The sequence below is a fragment of the Trachemys scripta genome, chromosome 1 (assembly GCF_013100865.1).
Source record: "Trachemys scripta elegans isolate TJP31775 chromosome 1, CAS_Tse_1.0, whole genome shotgun sequence".
NCBI lineage: Eukaryota > Metazoa > Chordata > Testudines > Emydidae > Trachemys > Trachemys scripta.
Window position 1 is genome coordinate 214,500,599 of NC_048298.1, and position 23,167 is coordinate 214,523,765.

A 23,167-nucleotide genomic window follows, 5' to 3' on the forward strand; every position below is an offset into this window, starting at 1 on the left:
AAATCCACAGATTACGCCCTGAGCCCTAGGAACTGGGTAAGGGTGGATGCCTTATACCCTAAGCCCAGGATGGGAAAGGGTCCAGTGCCTAAATTAAGGGTTACACCTTGAGCCCAGGAAGGGTAAAGGAGGGTGCCCTCGAGTATGTGGGTAACACCACTAGTCCAGTCTGTAAGCTACTGGCTTTTTCTTCCTGGGCAGCTGCATGACTGACAGGGTCTGTTCTTCCTGCTGCTCCCAAGGTTCTGGTTTGGGCATAGACTTTATTGTGCCAACTAGGCCCACCGCACTCCCCATCAATGGCCACGGCTCTTTGGCCCGGTTCTCTGAGGATTCCTGATCTACAATTCAAGACAGCAGAGTCCAACTGGTCCATCCAAGTCCCCTTTCCTCTCCTTCCTCATCTGATTCACCTCTTGGTCATCTCAAGGTAACTGCCGCATGCTCCATCATAACTCCCTGTCTCTCTCCCCTTGACGCTGCCACCAGTGTCTCTGCCAGACCGTTTTGGGACCATCACTCCTCTTCCTGGGGTGTGTCCAACTTGCAGCTGTTGCTGCCCACTCTAGGCATCAGCCACCAGCAGGTGACTCACCTTCCTTGCTGCGCCTTCCCTGGCAGCAGTCCCCACAGCTACCAGTGCATGCTCTGCCAGCAGGATTCTCACTTGGCACTCTAACGTCTGAGTTACTTGCAGTCACCAGTGCATAGTCCTCCATGGTTGCCTGCAGAGCTTTGGCTGCTACCAGCACTCCTGCGACAGCTACTCTCATTTCTACTCCCCTAGCAGCCATTACTGGAGCTCCCTTTGGCTGCTCATCCTCCCTCACTGATCTTGCCCTAGAGACACTCTCTTGCTGCTCCCTGGCTACAGCCTTTACCTGCTGTTTTCCAATTCCAGCAGCCACTGTGCTAGTATCCTGCTGTCCTCTGCTTCCCAAATACCTCGCTCACAACTGCATCCCTTGAGGGAGCCCACAGGACTCCTCTAAACCACCAGGCACTCCAGGGTCCCCACTGTACCCTCCTGCTCTAAAGTATGGCAGGGCCCCCAGAGAAGCATGCTGCTCTCTCCACCTCCTCTGCCTCTCAGTAGCTTTACCCAGCTCTCTCTGGACAGCACCTAAGGCACACCCCTCACCTACAGAGTAGAAGAAGCCACATAAGCAGCTAAGAACCTTGCTGCAGAACCAGCAGTCTATAACATCAACTTCCTCCCAGCCAAAGGTAATCATGTGGGCTTGAGACCAATTAACCCACCTGCTTGCACCTGTTTGGGTGGGCCAGGCCTAATTAGAGACAAAGCCCAGCTGGGGAAGAGCTGGTTTAGTTCCACCCCCACCCACTCCATGAAGAGTTGGGAAAGCCCCATCTTTATCTCTAGAAACTAGGCTGAGAAGGAGAGACGAACAGACAGGCTAGTCAAGGGGTGAGTTGGAAGCTTAACTAGACACAGGGGACCTGAGGAGCTCTAGCCTGTCTGCATCCTTGAGTGAGGTGAGGAATGTGCCAGCCCCGGGGCAGTGGGGTTGATCAAGTTATAGCTCTTGGAACTGTGAGTAAAGACACCACCTCTTCCTGTTTGATTCCTACTGCCATCAGTAAAACAAGACTTTAGGGTATGTTCTTTATAAATAAATAGGATTGCACCAAAGAAATACCTGATTCTATCACCAAACATCTAAACAACCTGGAAGACCCAGAATGTTGGCTAACTGCTTCGGTTAAAAGGGGCAAAAGTATGAATAAAAAAAGCTTGCTTACTGTCACTCTCAGAACTCTTTGCAACAACACTGTATAAACAAGCCAACTGTGCAGTATATGGGTATGTGTGTACCTGTAAATATGTCTTGTACATACAGTATTGTACATATTACTTCTAGATGCCTTTGTACAGGTTTAAAGAAACCACACTCAGGAAAGTGAATTTTGTCTATGAAGATAAGCAATACATATCATTGACGTCAAGTGCTTGGTGGATTCCTAAAAGTATTCAACATTTATACGGATGAGAATATTCACAGGTGCATTAGATAGATATGATAAAAAAATTGGATGGGCCACAAGTCATTTTACTTCAGTACATAAAACTAACTTCTAAGTGACACAGGATTAGGAAGAAATTTCCCAAATGAGAAGATTACTTCCTAATTGTCCATTATGTTCACCTCTCTATGAAGCAGCTGGTACTGATTTGTTTCAGACAAGACATTGAATTAGATGGACCGATCTAGTATAACAATTTCTATGGAACTCTGACTACTAAATTTAGGTACTATTAATGGCTTAGTGCTTCAGGGAGGAAGAGGAGGGCTGTGCCTAGCTTAAAGCTGGGTGGAAGACTGATTTGGGTTTTTTTTTTATTGTTGTAAATAAACCAGACACCAAGAAGGGCTGTGACTATGTGGGGTTTGTTCCTGGAGCCCTGAAGAAGAGGAAAACGGACAGAGGACTGCATAGGGCTGCTGGCCGCAAGGGAATGCTTGGGTGGTGGCCAGTGCATTACAGTATGTCGACAATGCAGCTGGAAGCATGCTTCCCATCTTGGGTTGACAGACGTGCTAGGTCAAGCAGAGCTAGCACACGAAAAATAGCAGTGTAGCAGGGGTCAGCAGTGGCTCAGGCTAGCCACTACGGAATGTACCAGGAATTCTGGCTGGGTTTGTGCTCTGGCAGCTAGCCCGAGCCACCCCCTGCACTACTCCTGACTACATGGCTATTTTTAGTGTGCCAACTCTACTTGAGCTGGCGCATGTCTGTCGACACAAGCTGGTAGACAGACAACACACCAGGAAAAGAGAGATGATGCAGGGTGCTACGAAGGACTATAACAAGAAGTAATAGGATAAAATTATGCATGGGAAAATGGAGGCCAAATATTAGGAAAAGTTTCTTAATGGTGGGATATATTAGTACGAAAGTCTTCCAAAGAAGTACTGTGAACACCAGGGCTTGGGTCGTGTCAGACAGAACTAGAGAGAGCACTAGAAAGTAATTTCTAGGATATTAAATTGGCACTTTCACTTTGGGGTGGAAAAAGGCCATTCCAAAGTGGAAGAACACTGTTTCCCCATGTTTTAAGAAGCTTACTGAACACTGTGAACCTCACTAAAAATTCAGTTTGAATTCTGTATCTATAGTTTATTGTACTGGGCTCATTCATCCCTAGTCAATAAGGATATTGGTCCCAGGATATCAGAGAGACAAGGTGAATGAGGGAATATCTTTTATTAGACCAACTTTTGCCGGTGAAAGAGACAAGCTTTGGAGCTTACATAGGTCGGAAGAAGAGCTCTGTATAAAATCAAAAGCTTGTCTGTCTCATCAACAGAAGCTGGTCCAATAAAAGATATTACCTCACCCGCCTTGTCTTTCTAATATGGCGGACTAGCAGAGTTGTGGACAGAGGCTATGCAAGCTACCCTACATTTGAACTAAGCCTGTAGAACTATCTAATGATTTTATTTTTAAGGACTAACATTCCCCTAAAAACACAACTGTACCCTAGATTAGTTTAATCTATCCCTTTAAAAATAGAGCCACAGGAGAGCACATCCTTTAGTGTTGACAGCACTAGGAACCTGAGAGAGATACCCTGTCACAGATAAACTAGCTGCCAGCCATCATTACACAGGAGTCATTTGTGATAAGATATTGATTGGATAATCTGTGTATCTAAATTACTACTTATCCTGCGATAAGTGTTACTTACTTGCACACGTGCCATCTGGCATGAGCATGTAGCCATTGAGACAATAGCACTTGTAGCTGCCATGGGTGTTCATACATCTATGCTCACAGGGACGTGGTTTCAATCCACATTCATTTGTATCTGCAGAAATAATTTGAATGAAATGAGTGCAGAGATTTTTGTTATTTTAAATATATGGTTATAATGTTGCTTCATGCCTAAAATTCCCCAAAGTAAAAGCCCTGGGATAGAAAATGAGCCAACCCTTTGCAAGAAAGGAATTCAGCAGACCATCTGCCTAAGTGAGTGCTATAAAAACTAGCAAGGAGAGCCGGCTGCACCTGATAGACTGCAGTGCAACCTCTGGCAGACTGCAAGGGGAGAGAGAACTGCAATTACAATATTTGCTAACAGCAGGGTTTTTATTATTCTAGCTAGAGACTTTAGTCCCCCATCTGACATTCATAAAAAAAAAAAAAAAAAGTGAAAACAAGTCAGTCACACAGCACGGGGAAAAGAGGACTAAAAGATTTCATGGGCCAAGCATCAGCTGTGATGTCGTGGCAAGAGCAAATCGTTAAGGGAGACAGAGGTGATCATATGTTAAGAATTGTCTGTTTCCTTAAAAAAACAAAACAAAACAACCAAACACCTCATGCAGCTGAGTTCTTTACCATTCTCAAAACCCAACCTGTCAATAAAATCTGAAAAGTATCAGTGTAGCTGAGGGTAAACGCACTTCTCATTTGGGGAATATGGAGTTTAGGTTAGTTTACCCACTTTTTTTTCTTTAAACTACTCCTGAAAAGGGCAAGAAAGAAACAATATTAGTTTTTAATTGCCCAGGAACCAGCTTTTGTAGAGAAGGAAATCACCTAGCTGAATTTAATTTGCCTGGAGTGAAATACAGTGCTGACAATGGAGGCTACACTCCTGTTATATGTGAACAGTATCTGCATTTGTGACTTTCATAAACTGTTTGGCAACTGCCCCTCTTTCACTATTTTGAAACCTGTTTATCAAATACTGAAGAGTTCATTAACAAAATACATCACTGCACATAGTCCACACACAATGTGTTTACACTAATGTGATTTCAATAAAAAAAAAATATCTCAGAAGGCTGAGTGGGCTCAATTCCAGTTCTAATGGTCTCAGCATCTGTTCATGTGTCAGTGTGGCCTGCAGGTCAGAGGAAAATCTCCAGGCCACAAAGAGCAAACCGTCTGGGTAGTGATATGTCTGCAAAAGTATTTGTCAGAGCCCATTCCAACAAAAAAAGGAAACATGATATTACTCAAAACATTGTTGTTTCATACATCTTTAGAGACACACCAATTTGGAAACTACAGCTGAAAGTTTTGTAGCTACTACAGTTCCATGCAACAGCCAGGATTATTGTAACAAAGATGAGCAGAAATTTGTTTATTCAACTAGACAATGGAAACATTTTTCAAAGTGACTTATGAGACCTAAGTCCTATTACCTTTCAATGATTCTTAGCCTCTTATGAAAAACAGGACTTAGGTGCTTTAGAAATTTTTACCCATTGCATATAGTCAATTTTATCATTTCCTCTAGAGTCAGTCAGTTAGTTTTTTCCTTGCTGAAAATTCCTTATAAATAGTGTCAACATGGAAGAAGAAAAATTGAAAGGCTTTTCTGAAGGGTTTTTCTAATAGCACCCTTCAAATAATGTTCTGCAGTGATCTCAGAAGTTGGACTGTTTAATTTTTTTGCAAACTGTTAATATTCAAAGTTGACAATGTCCTTTTAATCTGATTGCTTAACATTTTAAAGCAGAGCGTAAAAACACTGTGAAAAAGTAACAGTATGTTCCCTTTTCAAAATTTTCAAAGGCTACCTGTAAACTTATGAAGCCAAAACTATGCACTCAAGTTTCTGAATGTACAAGTTTGGATGTCCTAATTTCAGAGTTCTCAAAAATTCAAATTAGCATGTACAAACAAAGGGTATTTGCCCATGTAAATTGTGAAGTGTCCATCAAGTCAGTTCAGAAGAAAAACTTGTGGTCAAGGAACTAGAGTGGGATTTCTGGGTTCAATTCCTGTTTATGAGAAGTTCTTGTGGATCTTTGGGGAGGTCTCTAATCACTCTGCATCTCATTTCTCCATCCATAAAATGGGGAAGATAATTTATTTAATTAGTAAGATGCCTATACAAGACTCTAGGTGCCCTAACCTATACTACAATAAAATTTCAACAGCATGAAAATAATTTTGAGCAGGAACTCAGCAAGCCTACAATCTAGAGAACTCATTTCCACCCCTTAATTGTAGTGGGAAGCATGCTCTCAGCCCTGTCCACAAATCCTCTCAAACATGTGTCTTTTGAAGTGTGCCAGGCTATTTTGGACTAGTAGGGGTGCAAATTTATAATGCTTCCTTTCTTTCATGTCTATTCTGGCTATAAACTCTCGGATTATTTTTTTTACTATGCTTAAGCATTGTGCCTAGATCTTGATCAAGACCTTTTGGCACTACTGTACTATAAATAGGGTTGCCGACTTTCTAATGGCACAAAACCAAACACCCCTGCCCCGCCCCTTCTCCGAGGCCCCGTCCCCACTCGTTCCGTTCCCCCCCTCCCTTTGTCGCTCGATCTCCCCCACCCTCACTCACTTTCACCAGGCTGTGGCTGGGGGTGCAGGCTCCGGCTGGGGGTGGGGCTGGGGATGAGGGGTTTGGGGTGAGGGAGAGGGTGCCAGGCTGGGGTGGGGGTTAGGGCGGGGGTTGGGGCTTGGGGCTGTGTGGCTGGGGTATGGGCTCTGAGTGGGACTAGAAATGAGGGGTTCAGGGTGCGGGAGAGGGCTCTGGGCTGTGGCAGGGGGTTGGGCTGCAGGGGAGAGGGAGGACTCTGGCTGGGATGCAGGCTCTGAGTGTGGGGCTGGGGATGAGAGATTTGGGGTTCAGGAGGGGGCTCAGGGCTGGTGCAGGAGGTGTGTGGGGTCCCAGCACCGCTTACTGTGACTCCCAGGAAGCGGCCGCCAGGTCCCTGCAGCCCCTAGGTGCATGGGCGGCCAGGGAGGCTCCACGTGCTGCCCTTGTGCCCACCCTCACAGCTCCCATTGGCCGTGGTTCCCGGCCAATGGGAGCTGCGGAGCCGACGCTTGGGGTGGGGACACATGGAGCCTCTCTGGCTTCCCATGCACCTCAGGGCTGTTTCCGGGAGCCACAGGGAGCTTGCTTTAGCCCCAGACCCCCTCTGCACCGCTGACCAGACTTTTAATGGCCCCGTCAGCAGTGCCGACCAAAGCTGCCAGGGTCCCTTTTTGACCGGGCATTCTGGTCGAAAACTGGATGCCTGGCAACCCTAACTATAAACAATACAAAAACTGTTTGCATACATCTGATATTCTGAGCAAAAATATAGGACAGCCAACAACATACACCCCAAATCCTGGCTGCATGAGCAGAAGAAAGGAAATGTACAGGAGGGGTTCAGAACACTGAACACTTGCACTTTAAGTGGATTTTATATATTGTAAAGATACTGAAGAACAAGTATGGTTCAATGGCTTGGGCACTAGCCTAGGACCTGGGAAACCCCTAGTTTCAATTCCTTGCTCTGCCACAGCTGTCCTGACATACCTTGGGCAAGTCACTTAGCTGCTCTGTGCCTCAGTTCCCCCTCTGTACAATGGAGCTAATGGCACTGCCCTGACTTACAGGAGTACCCTCAGTAAAAATACATGAAAGATTGTGAGGCACTCAGATACTAGAGCGATGGGGGCCATGTAAGTACTATAGATAAGTACAGTATCTAGAAGAAAGATGCTTGTTGAGGGAACAGGTAAGTAGAATGTTTTCACTGAAGACTATTACCTGTTTTAGTTTCCATATTTATCCTTTAATCATCCATGACAATTCAGAATTCCTAAGTCAGTTAAAGTTGTAGCTGCAAACAAATGGCTGAGATTTCCCCTCCCCCCCCACACACACTTTTCCAAAGGGAGCTGAAGACAAGGAGACAGACTGTCAATGATCAAAGTCTCTTTTCTGGAGAAGAACTATAATGTGTACAAACCTTGACTGCAGGTTTTCCCTGTAAATCCAGGAAAACATTTGCATTTGTTTGGCCCCACGCACTCGCCATACTTGCACCCATGTTCACAGGTGGCTGGAGGACAAAACAGAGAGAAATTAAAGGTGTTGTTGCTAGAAGGTAGAGACATTTCTGCATTACAAGAGAACCTAGTGTGAACTAAAAGTTGTCAAAGTATTTAATCTGCATCACTCCATGATACCCAGAGGACATTTTAACTGAACAGGACAAAACTCAAGGCAGCACAGATAGCTTGCTCTGTCTGCACTGGTAAATTTTTGTAGAGTGGGGAGCAGGAGGAAGATACTGGCTAAGCATGAGCATGGGAGGGAAAAGAAGGAATTTGGCACTGATGTGGAGCAGAAGAGAGTAGCGTTGGAGGCAGAAGAGGTTGGCAGGGCTTTGGGGCTGAAGGGAAAGGAAGGGGAGATGGTACTGCCATTGGCTTACAAGGAGCTGTATGCACTGAAAGGAATCTCATAGCTTTCTTCCTTCGTCCCCTCCAGAACAATCCCCTCACTTTCTTTCCCCCTGCCAAAAATGGGGTTGCATCAGTAAGAGGCTGCATCAATTTCCTCTTCAGCACTTTCCCTGTCCCTCAGCACAATGGAGCTTGACCGTAGGAGAGCGTGGAGCCACTGGAAGAATAGAGCTGTAGTCTAAGGCAGCTGCCAGGGTTCTGCTACATCACAGTACATGTTTCTGCTCATCCATTCAAAGAGTTTACTTGCTGTGGGGGAGCAGGTGAATGGAAATATGTAAGGCTGTTAGAAGCTTAGAAATTTGGAACTAAAATGTGCATCTCTCAAAAAAAAAAGTCTCAAACTCATCTACATTCGTTCATTATCATGTGTTCGTAAGTGCTGTATTAGAGATATATTTAGCATTTTAAAACCCAAGAGTCAGTTGTAATGTCTATTATTCATAAGGCAGAGTCTGAGCTTTTCTCCCTTTTCCTCTGAATTCCCCCTCACTGTCCTTTGTCCATGCCTCTTCCTTCCTTTTTCTACCCACTCTGGAGTTCCACTTATGAACTTCTCCAGAGAGGATTTATCTCTATAGAATATTGCTGAATTGCCATTCTAGAGCAGCTTCAGGTTACTGTGGATAAGCAGAGTCAGACTCTCTGCCAATTGATTTAGACCCCATGCAGTTCCCTTGGAAATCAGATTACATAAAGATTGAATTGGCACAGAATTTTTCTGATGTGTCTGAACATTTTCTAATTACGGGGTCTGACATGCCACCCGAGAATTGCAGTGACTGTCTGACACAATGCCCATGTAGCACAATATCTTTCTGTATGCAGTAGTAAGATGTTTAACATCTAATGGTAAAGCACACACAGTATTTAAAGTCTTCCCATATAGTATGAGCATACTGGAGAAACTAATGATGTCAAGACAGCTTCAAATACACTTGTGCATCCTGGTATGCAAAGAGAGCAAAAATTTAGGCCTGGATTCTAAATTACTAACTAAATGCTTTATTATGTCTTTGGACAGGGCAGTTGTATGTCCCATCCCACGCTGAGGGTTACATTTTTCTTTTAAAAGAATACCAAACAATTTGGCTAGATTTACTGGCAGGGGGGAATTTAAAATTACTCCTTCCATCTGCAAGGTCCTCCACACAAGGTTGACTCACTCTAAGGAAGGTCAGGCCAAATAGCTCAAACTCCTGCCAGGAACTTCATCGAAGCTCCCTGGTAGGAGAGCGAGCGAGTGAGTGAGTGTGTAGAGCCATCAGAGACTCAGGAGCATATCTAGTCCATACTCTCTCCCTGTGTGGGGGTGCAGGTGTAAAAATAAAACCAAAAACCTTTGCTTTGTCCTGTTCAAGGTGAAATATTGCCTACCTAATTCAGTGCCCCCAACCTACTTGCTAGATTCACCTCTGGATTCTAGCCTCACCTTTATATATAACCTTGCCTCTGGCTTGTGCATGGTGGTTACTAGGTTGTGCTTTATATCTTTTGTTCGGAAGCGGTTTCTTTTGGGAGAACCATGAAGCGCACTAGAGCCGATTATAAATTATGATACCTCTTCCACCTGTTAAGCCTGAACATTTATGAGTTTAAGCTTTTTAATTCGCAACCCAGAACATTATTAGCCAGTAGGTTGGTGCCCTTCTTTCTACTACTTCCAAATTGTTCTGAGGGCTTGGCACTTCTTTAAAAAACCTGCTCACATGTGCAAGAAATTCAGTGTGATTACTAGCATCAGTAAGTGCTACACAGCATGCAAAAGACTTAATGAACCAGTACTTTAAAATATACCCAGACTTTTAACTGTTTAATATTTCACTAACCATTATGGCTTAATTTTCAGTGCATCCAATATTGTACACCACTAAGCACTGCAGAACTGGAAAACTGCCATCTTAACATTTTTGGCATCCATGAGCTAGTGGGTTGTAAGAATGTCAGCTTTTGCTGTTCAAGATCTAGATCTCTCCAATCTCCCTTTTTGCTAAAGCAATAAAAAATAAGAGCAAAAATTTCAAATGTGTGTTCAATGTTAGGCACCTAAATTCTTGTCTAGACACCTAAATAAATACCTTGCCCCCCCCCGGAGGTTTTGAGCACCAGACTACTTAAGGGCCTAAATAAGATTTAGATGCCTAACTTTGGACACCCAAGTTTGAAAAATTTGACCTGAACTAGCACTGGTGCTCAGAACAGTGGTTATGAGTAGTCTGGGGGAATGTGGATTTTTGTTTGGTAATTCAGGACTTAACTGATTTGTTACAAGTCTGTTGTGAAACACCTCTTTCCCCAGTGCTTTACAAGTTTCTTACCCTGCTACAGAGCTGTTATTTTATTTTCCAGAGGAGCTCATAAAATGGTATTTAGTAATCGAGGATCAGAGCATTGTATCTTGAACATGAGACCCTAAAATATTTTACAAAAGCAGATATTCTCCAGTATGACACATTTTCTTTTTTAAATTGAAGACCTAATTGTGAAATGCATAGATACAAGTAACTCCTGCTGAAGTCAGTGGGATATTGTTGCTGTTGGTTATTTGCATTACCATAGCACCTAGGTGCCCTGGAGATGTGTACAAAGTTTATAGGATCTTGTCCCAATTCTCTTGTGTACCTGTATTACCAGTTAAAGCACATAGGAAAGCCACAATTTAGAATTTGCCAGAATTAGCACAATGGCATTTTGGTCTCTTTTTTAAGTTCTTTAAAAATTTGTTAAACATTTATTAAATGTATTAATCCTTTGCATTTAAATCACCTCGTACCTCAAATTAATGAAGAATTTCACCGTACCTAAACTGACATAAACCCTGAATGAAAAGTTGCACACTGTGAAATCAAATGAGTATAAAAAAAAAAAAAAAATCCTCACCGGGAGTGAGGAGCTACTGCATCTTTATTTACAGTTTAGATTGACATCCTGGTTGACTCAAACCAGAAATCTGCCAGGTGAAGAATTTCAAGAACTTGTCAAAACTGGACACCAATAGGAGGTCATCTGAATGCTTTTTGGGGAAAAAAGTGACTAGTTGCATTTGCTCATCCAAATTACTTTTGCTTATTGCCATATTTACCTCTGTGTATTCTTTTAGCACCAGAACTAGAGTTATACAAACAATGCAAAATTATTAAGGAATCCCTTTGCTCAAGTTTTTTTTTTTTAAAACTAGCATTGCTATCTGAAAAGCATATTAATACAATTATAAGGAGAAAAGGTTTTTGGGCATCAGTCCCTTTTAGACGGCAGTCTACTGATTTTTACCAATTATACACTTTATTAAACTTCGACAGATAGTCAGCGCTAAGTTTATCGGCACAGCAGATGGAGGAGCTAAGAAATTGACTCCTCTTAAAGTCTGGCATTTTATGAGTTCATTGTGCTTTGCCTAAATACAGCTGGGGAGAGATTTCATATTACCCTCTTCCTAGCATTTGTATGCCCTTAACAGATTGGAAGCCTCTTAAAAGCCATTGATCCTTCATGAAACCAGCTCTCTAGGGACCAGAATTCTGGCTGGCAACATAAGTTCTATTCAGATGGACTTGTTGCTTGAATTTTATTCTCTTTTTAGAAGGGTGGAAACTATTGCTTCCCAGAGAATCTGAAGATAAAGGCTGCTACTTAATGAAAAGCATCTGTCTGTAAATATAGTTTTAGTGATTACAGTCTGCATTTCTGATTTTTTGGATCTTGTTCTAATTTTCGATGGCTATCTTGGTACAGGCATTCTCCAATTCTCATCTTTCGGTGTTTATGCAGAAGGTCAGGCCAGGTAATCCTAATGGTCCCTTCTGGCGTTAAAGTTATGAAGCTATTTTACTGGGTGCTTCTGTTTATCCAATTCTGCATTTTTAAAGGGACGCTCTCTAAAAAACACTTATTTGCTTCATGCTCCTACAGTATATTGAATCCTCACTTGTTCTGCTTCCTATAACCTCTGGTGGGCCCATAAGGAGCCACATTATTAAAAGCTAAGCACACAGTCATGAAGATGTCAATGGTTATTTGCTAATGTTACCTTCACAATGCCCTTTGTTCTTTCTCCAGCCATAGCAGCACTCGAGCTTAGAACCGTAGCGACAAACCCCAGGCTGGCTCACACTCATCAGCTGCCTGTGACCTCTTGAGCTGTGCACGAAGCATAACATTAGCTGCAGCAGAGGAACACATTTTAATCCACCATCACACTGCCTCCTTTGCATGTTTTAATCAAATTTCATCCACCACCACACATTTTAATGTTGCTGACATGCGTCACTGAAGTAGTCAGCAGGGTTCATTGAAGGGATGCTAAATAGGCGGTTCAGGGTTTTAAAACTGTAACTAACTTACAGCTTTTCTATTAAAATTGCAAAGTAGAAAATAGGGCCAGATCCTCAGCTCGTACAAGTCAGTGTAGCTTCACTGGAGTCAATGGGGTGATTCCATTTTGCACCAGATGAGGAAATGGGCCGCCGTGACTAATTCTACAATGCTAATGACCAAATTACAATACTTATGGAAAATCAGTGCTGCATAAATCCTGAGGTGGTTACTATGCAGTGATGGTTTTGGGGTCCCCCACCCGCCCATTAACCTCCCCCCCCAGCCTATCTGTTTTTCCTCCTCCAACTCTTGTCCATAAGGTCTTCTGCCATTCAGCCACCTATGCACGAAACTCCGTCCCTGACCTGAAATCCCATGCGTCCACCCCCTTCTCCACGCCCCTCCTTAATACACTTCTTTGACAAAGTCTACAAATATTTGTCCTTCCTCAAAGAAAATGTTGCCTCATTAGAGATAGTTCAGTAGCTAGAATTTCCAGGTGAAGGTGTGGGTATTTACAGGGCAATTTGTGGGAACACATAAGTCCTATACTGAAAATAAGACTCATGAATTTTTGTACTTCCTCTGATACATATTAACGTCATCGCATTATCTCCTGATGATAGTGTCATTAATGCCTGTCACCCTGTATTGAGTTGTAATATAAAACTTTCATTAGAGCAACTATGGAGTTACAATACTCATTACAGATTTCTCAGGCACTCATCCCCACAGGAACCAGTCACATAAATTAAGAGAAAAAGAATACTTCCAAAGATAGGGAATGATATTTCCCTCAGCAAAACTGCCTTCTGAAATGGAACTGTCACCAGAGGCAGGCCAGCCAGGAGACAGGTCAGCAGAAGGAATCCAAGAGCTCATAGTTATTGGCGAGCCTAAACAAAGTGTTGTATCTCACCCTGGGGCAAAGACTTGGGAGTCTGATGGAGCTCTGTAAAGTCTATTCGATAGAGGTTTTTATAACACGCTCACCACTATAGTATCTGAGCGCCTTCCAGCAGTGCATTAAGGCACGTGACTCATCTCTCACGTAGTGCTTATTCTCTCATTCCTCTCCTCAAAGGAAGAAGCATGTGCAGTGAAGTGTCTTGGTCTGTGGGGGTGCGTCTTAAAATATAAATATACCTGTTGCTATAGGTTTGTTAGAAAAGGCAAGATCAAAGAAATGTCTTGCTGATCGTTAGTTCTTGGAAGGTCATGTCAGGTTTCATTGAAGCCTGCTACCATAATGGCTGTAGAAAGATGATACTGTAACCCATGAACCTCCTGCGTGTGGTGTTCGGTCCTCTGTAGTGGCACTGAGACCACTTAGCCAATGCTGTAGCAAACTCATTAATTTCTAAGGGCCAGGTAGCTTTTGGCTCATGCACTAAGCTTCAGAGATCCCAGGTTCGATCCCGCCCACTGACGACTGGGGTCTGTCGGTGCTACGGTGCCACCTGTGGCTGGCTGACACCATTAACTTTACAAATGCATGTTAAAGTTTCTGATGTCATTCCAATAATCAGTTCATTATTCATAGCCTCTGAATTTGGGGCTGTTTGGTTTTTATTCAAAAAAGCTTTGCCTTTCCCTTTCTTTAACAAACGAATATTCCTTTGTAAAACTCAAGGGGCAGATGCTGAGCCAGTGTATATCAGCACAGTTCCATAGACTTCAATGATGTTCTGTGCCTTAACATTGAGGGAAGGCATTTTATGCAGCTCAGATTAAAAGAAATTCTGTTGGGGGTGTATTTTCGACTTTAAAAATCATTCTACTTATGGCTAAAAAGCTTTCTGTTAGGAAAGGGTCTTGAAAACACACCTGAATCTGTTCTGCCCATGTAGACAAATGACACGACTCCAAAGTCTTCTGCAGGAGTCAGGAATCTCATGTGTGATATGAAGAGATTAATGCACAAACCATTAATTCAGTACAAGAATCTAATGGTTGGAGGTAACTGACACTGCACTCCATATTACCATTCTTATATAAAATTCCCTGGATGTACCATGGCTTGATATTGCAGGAACTGCAGATAAAAAGATTACATTTTCCACTAAATCTTCAATATTTTTGTGACTCTCAGGTCCCAGAAGATGAACATATTCCACTAATCAAATTTTTGATTTGAGGACACACAAGGAAAAATTTATCCAGACCATCCTGCCTCTTTAAGGACATGACAGAATACTCAGTTGGTGAGGGGAGATTTAGCTGTCTGGCCATGGATTTTGTTTAAGAGCAATCCAGCTCTAGTCTTCAATATCAGACCATACCTACGGATTCCTCCTTGGAATGGAAGAATGTAGGCATTGCTACAGAAGATCAGGCCTCTTCCCCACTGTGGTCAGTACCAGAGGCTTCACAGAGAGGTGCAAGAAATCCAGCCGAACACAGGTTGGGATCACCTGTCCCTAGAGACCTTTTTCACTATTCCCCGTGCATCAATCAGATTTATCCCCATTATTGGATGATACCCTGAAGCACAAGAGTTTATATCCTTGCCAAACTTGAAGAAATATAGTAAATCCATCTCAGTCTCCATTTGCTCTAGAGTAGCACAAGCACCATTCTGTCCACGTCACCAAGAGAGATGTCTCAACTCATCCCCCTTCTTTGAGATACACCGGGATCAATGATGAATTTAAAAGCATTAAAGACCTGAATGGCTGAGGAATAAACCTTTTGCCATTAAGCAATGAGCCTGTCACCCCCAGCTCACAAGCTTCATTGAGAACAAATGCCCTAATATAATCTATGTTTCTTTTAGTTTTTTTGTTTTTGTTTTTAAATTGGAAGGCCTAGCTACTCTGATCCTTTAAATTCCAGTGACAATATTTCATGCAAGACTTCAGACCTAACAGAACAAATCAGCAAATATTCCAGTGATCTCACTTCTGGATACAGCTAAGCCAACCTCTTTCCAAAGGAGCCATTAATTTTAGAGGCCTGACAGGAGAGGCTCCAGACCTATTTTTCTGAAGTGCTGAGGTCTCCGAAGTCCCACTGAAGCAAACGGGAGCTGTTCATACTCAACATTGTTTGATAACAGGCCATAATCTTTCCTGAGATGTGCACCAACCCTGGAAGTATCCAAAACTGGAGAACACTTTTGGCCAAGTGGTGTGTAAGCCTTTGGTGAAATTGGAAGACCAATAATAAGATGTGGTATATTTCTGAACTGGAAATAAAGGGGAGTAGAAAATTATCAAAAAATTAAGAATAAAGAAAGCAGAGTAGCAAGACTATTTCCATGGTTGCATGAAGGGCTGCATCCTATCACCAGCTCCAAAGTGATGCATTTCCTCAGATGGTTATCTGTTTTCTTTATTGCAGCTGTAAAGTTTGACAATCAAGGCTATTTCCCACCATTTTGAATTACTTGTTTCAATCTAGTCAGTCTCAACTAAAACAAAACAATAAAAGCAGACACTCAAAAAGCTTTTCCGTTGTGCAGCTGCAGTTAGAAAGTTAAAAGGCAGAAAGAAATGGTACATATTCATGGATAGGATGAAGTGGGCATTCACCCACAAAAGCTTATGCTCCAATACTTCTGTTAGTCTTAAAGGTGCCACAGGACCCTCTGTTGCTTTTTACAGATTCAGACTAACATGGCTACCCCTCTGTTACATGGATAGGAGGTAACACAGCCTAATTCTCATTGACACTGATGTCTTTTGACATGCCTCTGGCATTGGAAAGAAGCATTAAAGTCAATGTAAATGTAGGTAACATACACCTTAAGGTGCCTGCTCCATTTACACTTTACAGAGTGGTGTAAAAACACATAGGGTAGTTGCGAATCAGGCCCACTGTGCTGATAATAGAGGAAGCACATAGCCATGAAGGCATTAGAAGAAAGACATATCAAGTGGAACATGGGGAAACATTAGGAATGTTTGCAGAAGTACTGATTAAAAAACAAAAGCTGAACTATGCACACAATGAAAAAATAAGGAAAAATCACATGCGGCCAAATTCATCACTGGTACAAATGCACTGTGTATTCCATTGAAGCCAATGGAATAGTACCAGGATGACTTTATATAAGGAAAAATATTAGAAAAAAAGATTTAAAAAACTGACTTCTTGTCTCTCTCTATTCTTATTTCTAAACACACATGGCAGTGCAGTCCCACTGACAGGTTGTGGTTTTTGTTCTATGGAGGAATATATGCACATGTATTTAACCTTATCTTGAAATGGCTCAGAGTTTTAAAATGTAAATGAATGATTCTGATTAGACTGTAGAACTATACAGCTAGAGTATTGTGCAACTGAATCTATAGGTAGCACAGTGCACTTAGAACTCTGGGGGAGTTCTGCACCACTGCACTCACATAGAATTCATGTGCTGGGCAGAATTATTCCCCCCTCCCCCCCAGAAAATACATTCTGCAGGAAAGTTGCTGCAGTTATGCCTTTTAGAGGAGCCACTGTGGTGCCAGAACAGAGCAATTGCTCCCAGGCCAGCCCCAACTGCGCACAGGGAAGAGAAGCTGCCTTCCTCACAGTGCCTGCCCATGAGGTCAGGTCAGGAGACACGGGATATGGGGGGGGGGGAGATGGACAGCATGGGACACATGGGCTGCGTGTCACAGACTGGGGGGCTGAATTGGAGTGGGGGTGCAGGGTCACATGGGGTTGGTGGGATGGCTGAGTAGGGGTATAGGGCCACTTTGGGATAGGAAGGAGGGGGTACAGGGACACATGGAGACAGGGAAAAATGTGCCTAACTGAATGAAAGAGGCTAGGGGTCAGCCAGGGTCTGCATGGTGGAGGATCCCTAACAATCCATCCCTTTCCAAAAAAAAAAAAACCCCTCAAACCCCTGTTCCATACTTCTGCCTACATCCAACAACCCTCCAAGTTCACATCTAGGCTCCTTCCCTTTCCCTCAGCTCCTCCATTACCCCGACTCAGCCAAGCCTTTGCACTGCTTCAGAAGGGTGCGGGAAATACATTTCTGTATTATAGTTTAGATGTATTACTCAGAATTCTGTATTAATATGACTAGTAAGGAATCTATTTGACAAAAAAAAAAAAAAAAACACATTTCCTGGATCTTTTTTGTTGTCTGTATTGTTACAGACATAGTTGCTGACAAGTATTTTGAAATAAATTACCAAAATAATTGAAGCTGATGTGATTATATTGTTATTTTGACAAATAAAATGTGCAGAATTTTAAAATATTGTATGCAGAATTTTAATTTTTTGGTGCAGAATTCCCCCAGGAGTAACTGAGGAAGTGACCCAATCAGTGTTAAGGATGATATGAGAAAAAAAAAATAGAGTTGGCTCTCTTCTTACCCCAGACTATATTGCTAACTTGTGACAGATACACCCATAAATAATAGGTATGCTTTATGGTATGTACTGTATACATACACTTAAACACTGTGTCATTTGAAGCCGTGTGTTTGTTTTACTTTGAGTTATGACCTCTCATGAAAAACAAATCAATCTGCACAAATCCCTGTCATTTATCTTCTGTTATCATTTGATTTAGTTGGGGTTGGTTCTGCTTTGAGCAGGGGGTTGGACTGGATGACCTCCAACCTTAATATTCTAGGATATTCCCAACTTTGCCCTAGCCAACTCTGGTTATGAGACATGGGGCTGGTCTACACTGGGGGTGGGTGGGGGGGAAATCGATCTAAGATACGCAACTTCAGCTACGCAAATAGCGTAGCTGAAGTCAAAGTATCTTAGATGGAATTACCTGGGGTCCACACGGCGCAGGTTCCACGGCCGTGGCTCCCCCGTCGACCGCGCTACCGCCGCTCGCTCTGGTGGAGTTCCAGAGTCGACGGTGAGCGCGTTCGGGGATCGATATGTCGCATCTTAACGAGACGCGATATATCGATCCGGGATAAATCGATTGCTACCCGCCGACATGGGGGGTAGTGAAGACGTACCCAGGGGGAAGCTTCAGCGAGAGCTCCTTCAGAACCCTAGGAGGAATTCTGGCTGAGTCAGCAAGAATTTGCCTAAGGTTTCCATCATGCCCTTCCTCCTCCTCCCAGCCCCTTCCCCCCCCCTCAAAAAACCCTCTACAGCATGGTTATGCCTCAAAGGCACAACTCAGCCCTGGTTTTTTTACCCTTTAAATAACTGTAGACTGTTTTCATGCCCATCTCCCTCTAATCACATTATACAAATCTAGTTCTTTTAATTCTTTCTCTAATGTTTAGCCATTCTTTTCAGCATGTCACCATTTTGTCACTATTCTCTGAACTGTTTCCAGTTCAAATATATTTTCTGGTAATGAAAGACCTAGAACTGAACACAGTATTCAAATGGATTGATTCTACAGTCCTTTTGCTTACAACATTCCCGTCTAAATCAATGGGAGTTTTTCCTGAATTAGTACTGCAAGACTAGGGCCTAGGGTGAAATCCTGGCCCCAATGAAATCAATGGAAGTTTTACCAGAATTTCATCCCTAATATGTAGAATAACCTGAACTTTAAAGAAAAGATCCATTTTCATCTGCTCCACAATGATGCCTCTGACCACACTGCAAAAATCTTATCGATCTTTTCTTCTCGTCTTTCTTAGTTCTCTGCAAGCTTGTTTCTTAACAATTTATGACCTGTATGTTTCCTTTTGTTATCATTTCTTTCCAGGACTCGGCCTTTTCAGTGACTGATTATTTTTCCTTTTAGAAAAATATTAGTATTAACTTCAGTTTTTCAAGGCTGATTCTAATTTTGCTATTTTCTGTTCATATTTCTAAACTCTATAGGATACTTGGTATTTTTGAGTCCCTTTAATTTAGTATCCTCTACAAAATCTATTTAATATGCTGTTTAACCCTTCTATCTAGATGTTTAAAGTCTGTTTTTATTAGAACAAGATGCAACTCTGATCTTGGCCAAAAAAACCCACTGGGAACCGCCACCACCAATCTGTCTTGTCATACCCATGCATTGGACATGGAGCAAGCATCAGTCTTCAGATTTCCTGGTTTAATTTTATATAATTGAGGTTTTTATACAACACATCACTGGTTCAGCTAAAAAAAAAAAAAATCAAAGAAACATTTTCTGTTGAAATGCTTTCATTCTGCAATTTCAGGCCTCTGAAAAAGCTTGAAACACAAATGCATAAAACCTCAAGAAATAACTAACTCGAACATAATGCTGGTTACGGATGCCCTGCTTGAAGTGCAAAATGTGTTTTCTATATGAGCAGCTCTGGAGTTCATACACTTGAGTCCCTGTTCAGTTCCTGAAAAACTGAGCACTTGACAGCTCTGAACATGCTGGAACAGCACACTTCCACTAGCTGATAAGAAACATACCAGTTCATGATCCTAATGCTAAACAAATAAACCATGCTACATCTTGAAAACTTCATCTCTAATTGCTATGAATTCTCCTTTTTAATAGTTACTATTTTATTGGGGTCTTTATGGCTTTTTGCTTAACTCTGAATGTGAAACCCTGGAAAAGTTTGTCTGATACTGAATAACTTCGTTAATTCCCTCTCAAAATTGTATGCTGGACCTTACCTCGATGTTCTCCTTGTGGGATACAAATGTTTAAAGACCTTTAACATATGGTTATTAAGAGTGTCTATTTCTACAAGCAAATTTAAGAGAAGGACAATTTATAGCTTTCTGTATTTTGCTTACCCTCTTTGTATTCATCTATATCTCCTGAGGTTTTTTTAAGTTAGAGCCAGAGCCATCCCCAGTGTAATCCCATTGACTTCAGCGGAATTACTCCAGGGAAAGTTTAGTCTATAGTCTGTAAAATAGAGGGAAGGTCTTAATAACTGTCTCTTCAGTAGCGTTATACTTAGGGTGACCAGATGTCCTGATTTTATAGGGACAGTCCTGATATTTGGGGCTTTTTCTTATGTAGGCGCCTATTGCCTCCCACCCCCGTCACGATTTTTCACACTTGCTATCTGGTGAACCTAGCTATACTCAGAGCTGTACCAACAAGCAGTTCTTAATTTAAACACATCTATCTGCACCTACTTACTGGAAAATGCTTGAGGGTTTGATGCATCCAGAGCTCTGGGGGAAAACACATGAAGATATAGATGCCTATGGAAAGTCTATTAAATCCTTGTCAGTCAAAGTACCATACAAGAATCTCTCTGTTTAGGCAGCAACAGCATAAATAGGAAAAGCTGATCACCACAAACCGCTGCTTGCACCCAATCAAAGTTCAAGAGGATCATTGCCCTCCAGAATCAGCTGCTACAACAGCCACTGATAAGAAACCAGTTAAAGAAGGAAAAAGCAAAAGCAGGTGTTCAAACCTGAATTGAATAACACACATTAAAACTAGTGATAGGCTCGAAACAAAACTCCAGGTATGGCCACCCATGAAGTTGCAAATTCCTAACTAGAATCCACATTTCACACCCCCTCCTCACTATCTTTATAATGGATCAACCTAAAACTCTAGATCCAAATGCTCCAAAACTTTGCACTGTTAGGAATCTGATTCTGAAATGTTCAGCTTGGGTCTCTCTCTAATTTCAATTCACATAATATATGTTTTACACTTATACCTAGGTATCATGAGATTGGTACATTACAAATATATGTACCTATGTACATGCATTAACACACGTATAGCAATACACATCCAATACACACACATTATATAATCCATCCCCAACATATATGTTGTTAAAAAGGATCATCATGTAGAGGAATAGGGGAAAAACTTAAATTAACATACATTTGAGTAGAACTGGGAAAATACTGAAGAAAAAATTGCAAATACTGTATTAATTTAATAAAAAAAATCAACAGCCCTTTGTATTAGTTTTCTGTTATCATTAGTACAAGTGATTTTTCTTGTTCTCATGAATGGTTGCAGAAAGCAAAACAGTCTCACCAGGAGAGGTGGACAGGTGTCTGTGCAAATGTTCATAGGAAAAGTGTTTCTATCGCCACCTTGATATCTCTGATTTCCTTCCTCTTAATTTGAAGAGATTCACTCACCCATCAGAGCAGAAACACATCCCCGACAGCGAACCGTGGAAGAGACGGCCAAAGCAAACAGCTGGCGGACAACCCACAGGGTGAAATATGTCCCAGGAAGCGTTCGGCAACCAGATGAGACTAACCAACACATCTGTACTGCGCCCGTTCCCTGATCGCTGGCCAGCAGAAACAAAGAGCGGACACTCGGCGCATTAATGGTTCGCACGACTTCTGCTCTAGTCACTGCAGAGAGCTTGTCCCGCTCTCGCCTAGGGTCTGAGCGCTCCTTAGCTGGGAGAGACAGGCAGATCACCACCCCCAATTTCACCCTCCCCTGCATGGCCCCCGCGGGGCTTCCGTGCAATGCAGAGGAGAGCAGTGCCCTGGGCCGGTCCTGGTCTACTAACCTGGCTGTGTCAGCAAATCCGCGGGTAACAAAGGGCAGCAGGGTGGCTAGCAAAGCGCTGCAAGCGATCGGCCCCATGTCTGAGCTGCAAGGAGAAGCGGGGGGGAAGCTCTGTGCTGCTCCCTTTGTGGGTGTGATTTACCTCCCCCACCCTCCAGTGCCAACTCGGGACTCCTGAGCGAGGTTTAGCAGCAGCCAGGGACAGCCAGCACCGGCGGCGGGCGGGTGAGCAGAGGAGGATTGCGGGAAGCTCCGCCAGCGGGGACATCCACACCGCTGCCCCCCACCCTCCCAAACGCTGCTAGTCCGGGATCTGGTTAAATAAAACACGGGTAGGCTGGGGGCGGGTCACTCGCTTCCACCGGGGGACCCGCCTACAGCAACACACACGCTGGGCTTTGCACGCTGCTGCCGCTTCAAAGCAAGTGACATACAATGACCGCTGAGCTTGGGATGCGGGGAAAGGTGGGCCCGGGTTGGGCCCAACCAACCCAGTAATTAACTCCCCCCAACCCACCGCAAAGAGAGAGAAAAGAAATTCAGCATTACCCAGATTCTTTCTTGCCGAGAGGAGGGGAAGGAAGAGAAAGGCAGACGGTGTTTAACACAGCTTCACCTGTGAAGTGGAGGCTGATGGCACCTAATTCAGGAAGTAAAACAAGGGTGACACTGACAAGTCCGACTCCTGACAAACCCCGCTTACAGAAGTGGTTAATCATGGACAGTACAAATTCCCATAAACATTCCCACGCGTTTTGTGCTGGCTTTCTGCAAACAGCGATTGATTTTAGTGGTGCAAACATGAAGGAAAGTGAATTTCAGGCATAAGTGTATTTACAAACCAAGTGTTTCATGTTTGCATTTATGGGTATTCTCTCCTCCAGCTGCCCCCGACCCCCCCTGCCATGGCAAACATTTATTGTTATTTAACATGTTTAGTATGACAATGCCTAAGACCAGCCAAGAATGGGACTCCCTTGTGCTAGACACTGTACAAACAGAGCGGGAGATGGTCCCTGCCCTGAAGGGCATGAGCATTCATTCTTAACACATCCCACCAGGGGTGCTGGAACAATTTATATAATGGGGTGCTGAGCCTGTAAACCCTGTATATAATGGAAACCACTTCAAACAGGGGGCAAAGCAGCACTTCCAGCAACCCTGGTTCCAGCACCTATGCATCCACATATTTCCATTTTCTTTTCTAGATAACTTTGGAGATAAGAAGCTGTTGAACTTCCTAGGGAATC

The 23,167-nt window shown here is 43.0% G+C and overlaps 1 protein-coding gene across 4 annotated transcripts in view; it reads right to left on the minus strand.

Moving 5' to 3' along the window:
• The window catches only part of EGFL6 (EGF like domain multiple 6), a 68,269-nt gene extending 45,725 nt beyond the window's left edge, over window positions 1-22,544 (minus strand). For 2 of the 4 annotated variants that reach the window (XM_034756943.1, XM_034756921.1), the window contains exons 1-4: window positions 21,919-22,243; window positions 12,265-12,374; window positions 7,739-7,831; window positions 3,713-3,832 (exon numbers count right to left, since the gene is read on the minus strand). In XM_034756943.1, coding sequence (XP_034612834.1) covers window positions 3,713-3,832; window positions 7,739-7,831; window positions 12,265-12,374; window positions 21,919-21,995 — 400 coding nt within the window. In that variant the 5' untranslated portion in view covers window positions 21,996-22,243. Of the gene's footprint in view, window positions 1-3,712; window positions 3,833-7,738; window positions 7,832-12,264; window positions 12,375-21,529; window positions 21,766-21,918; window positions 22,244-22,466 lie in introns of those variants that run through there. The other 2 variants (XM_034756935.1, XM_034756927.1) reach the window with 2 other exon arrangements.
• Between the last annotated feature and the right edge of the window lie 623 nt (window positions 22,545-23,167).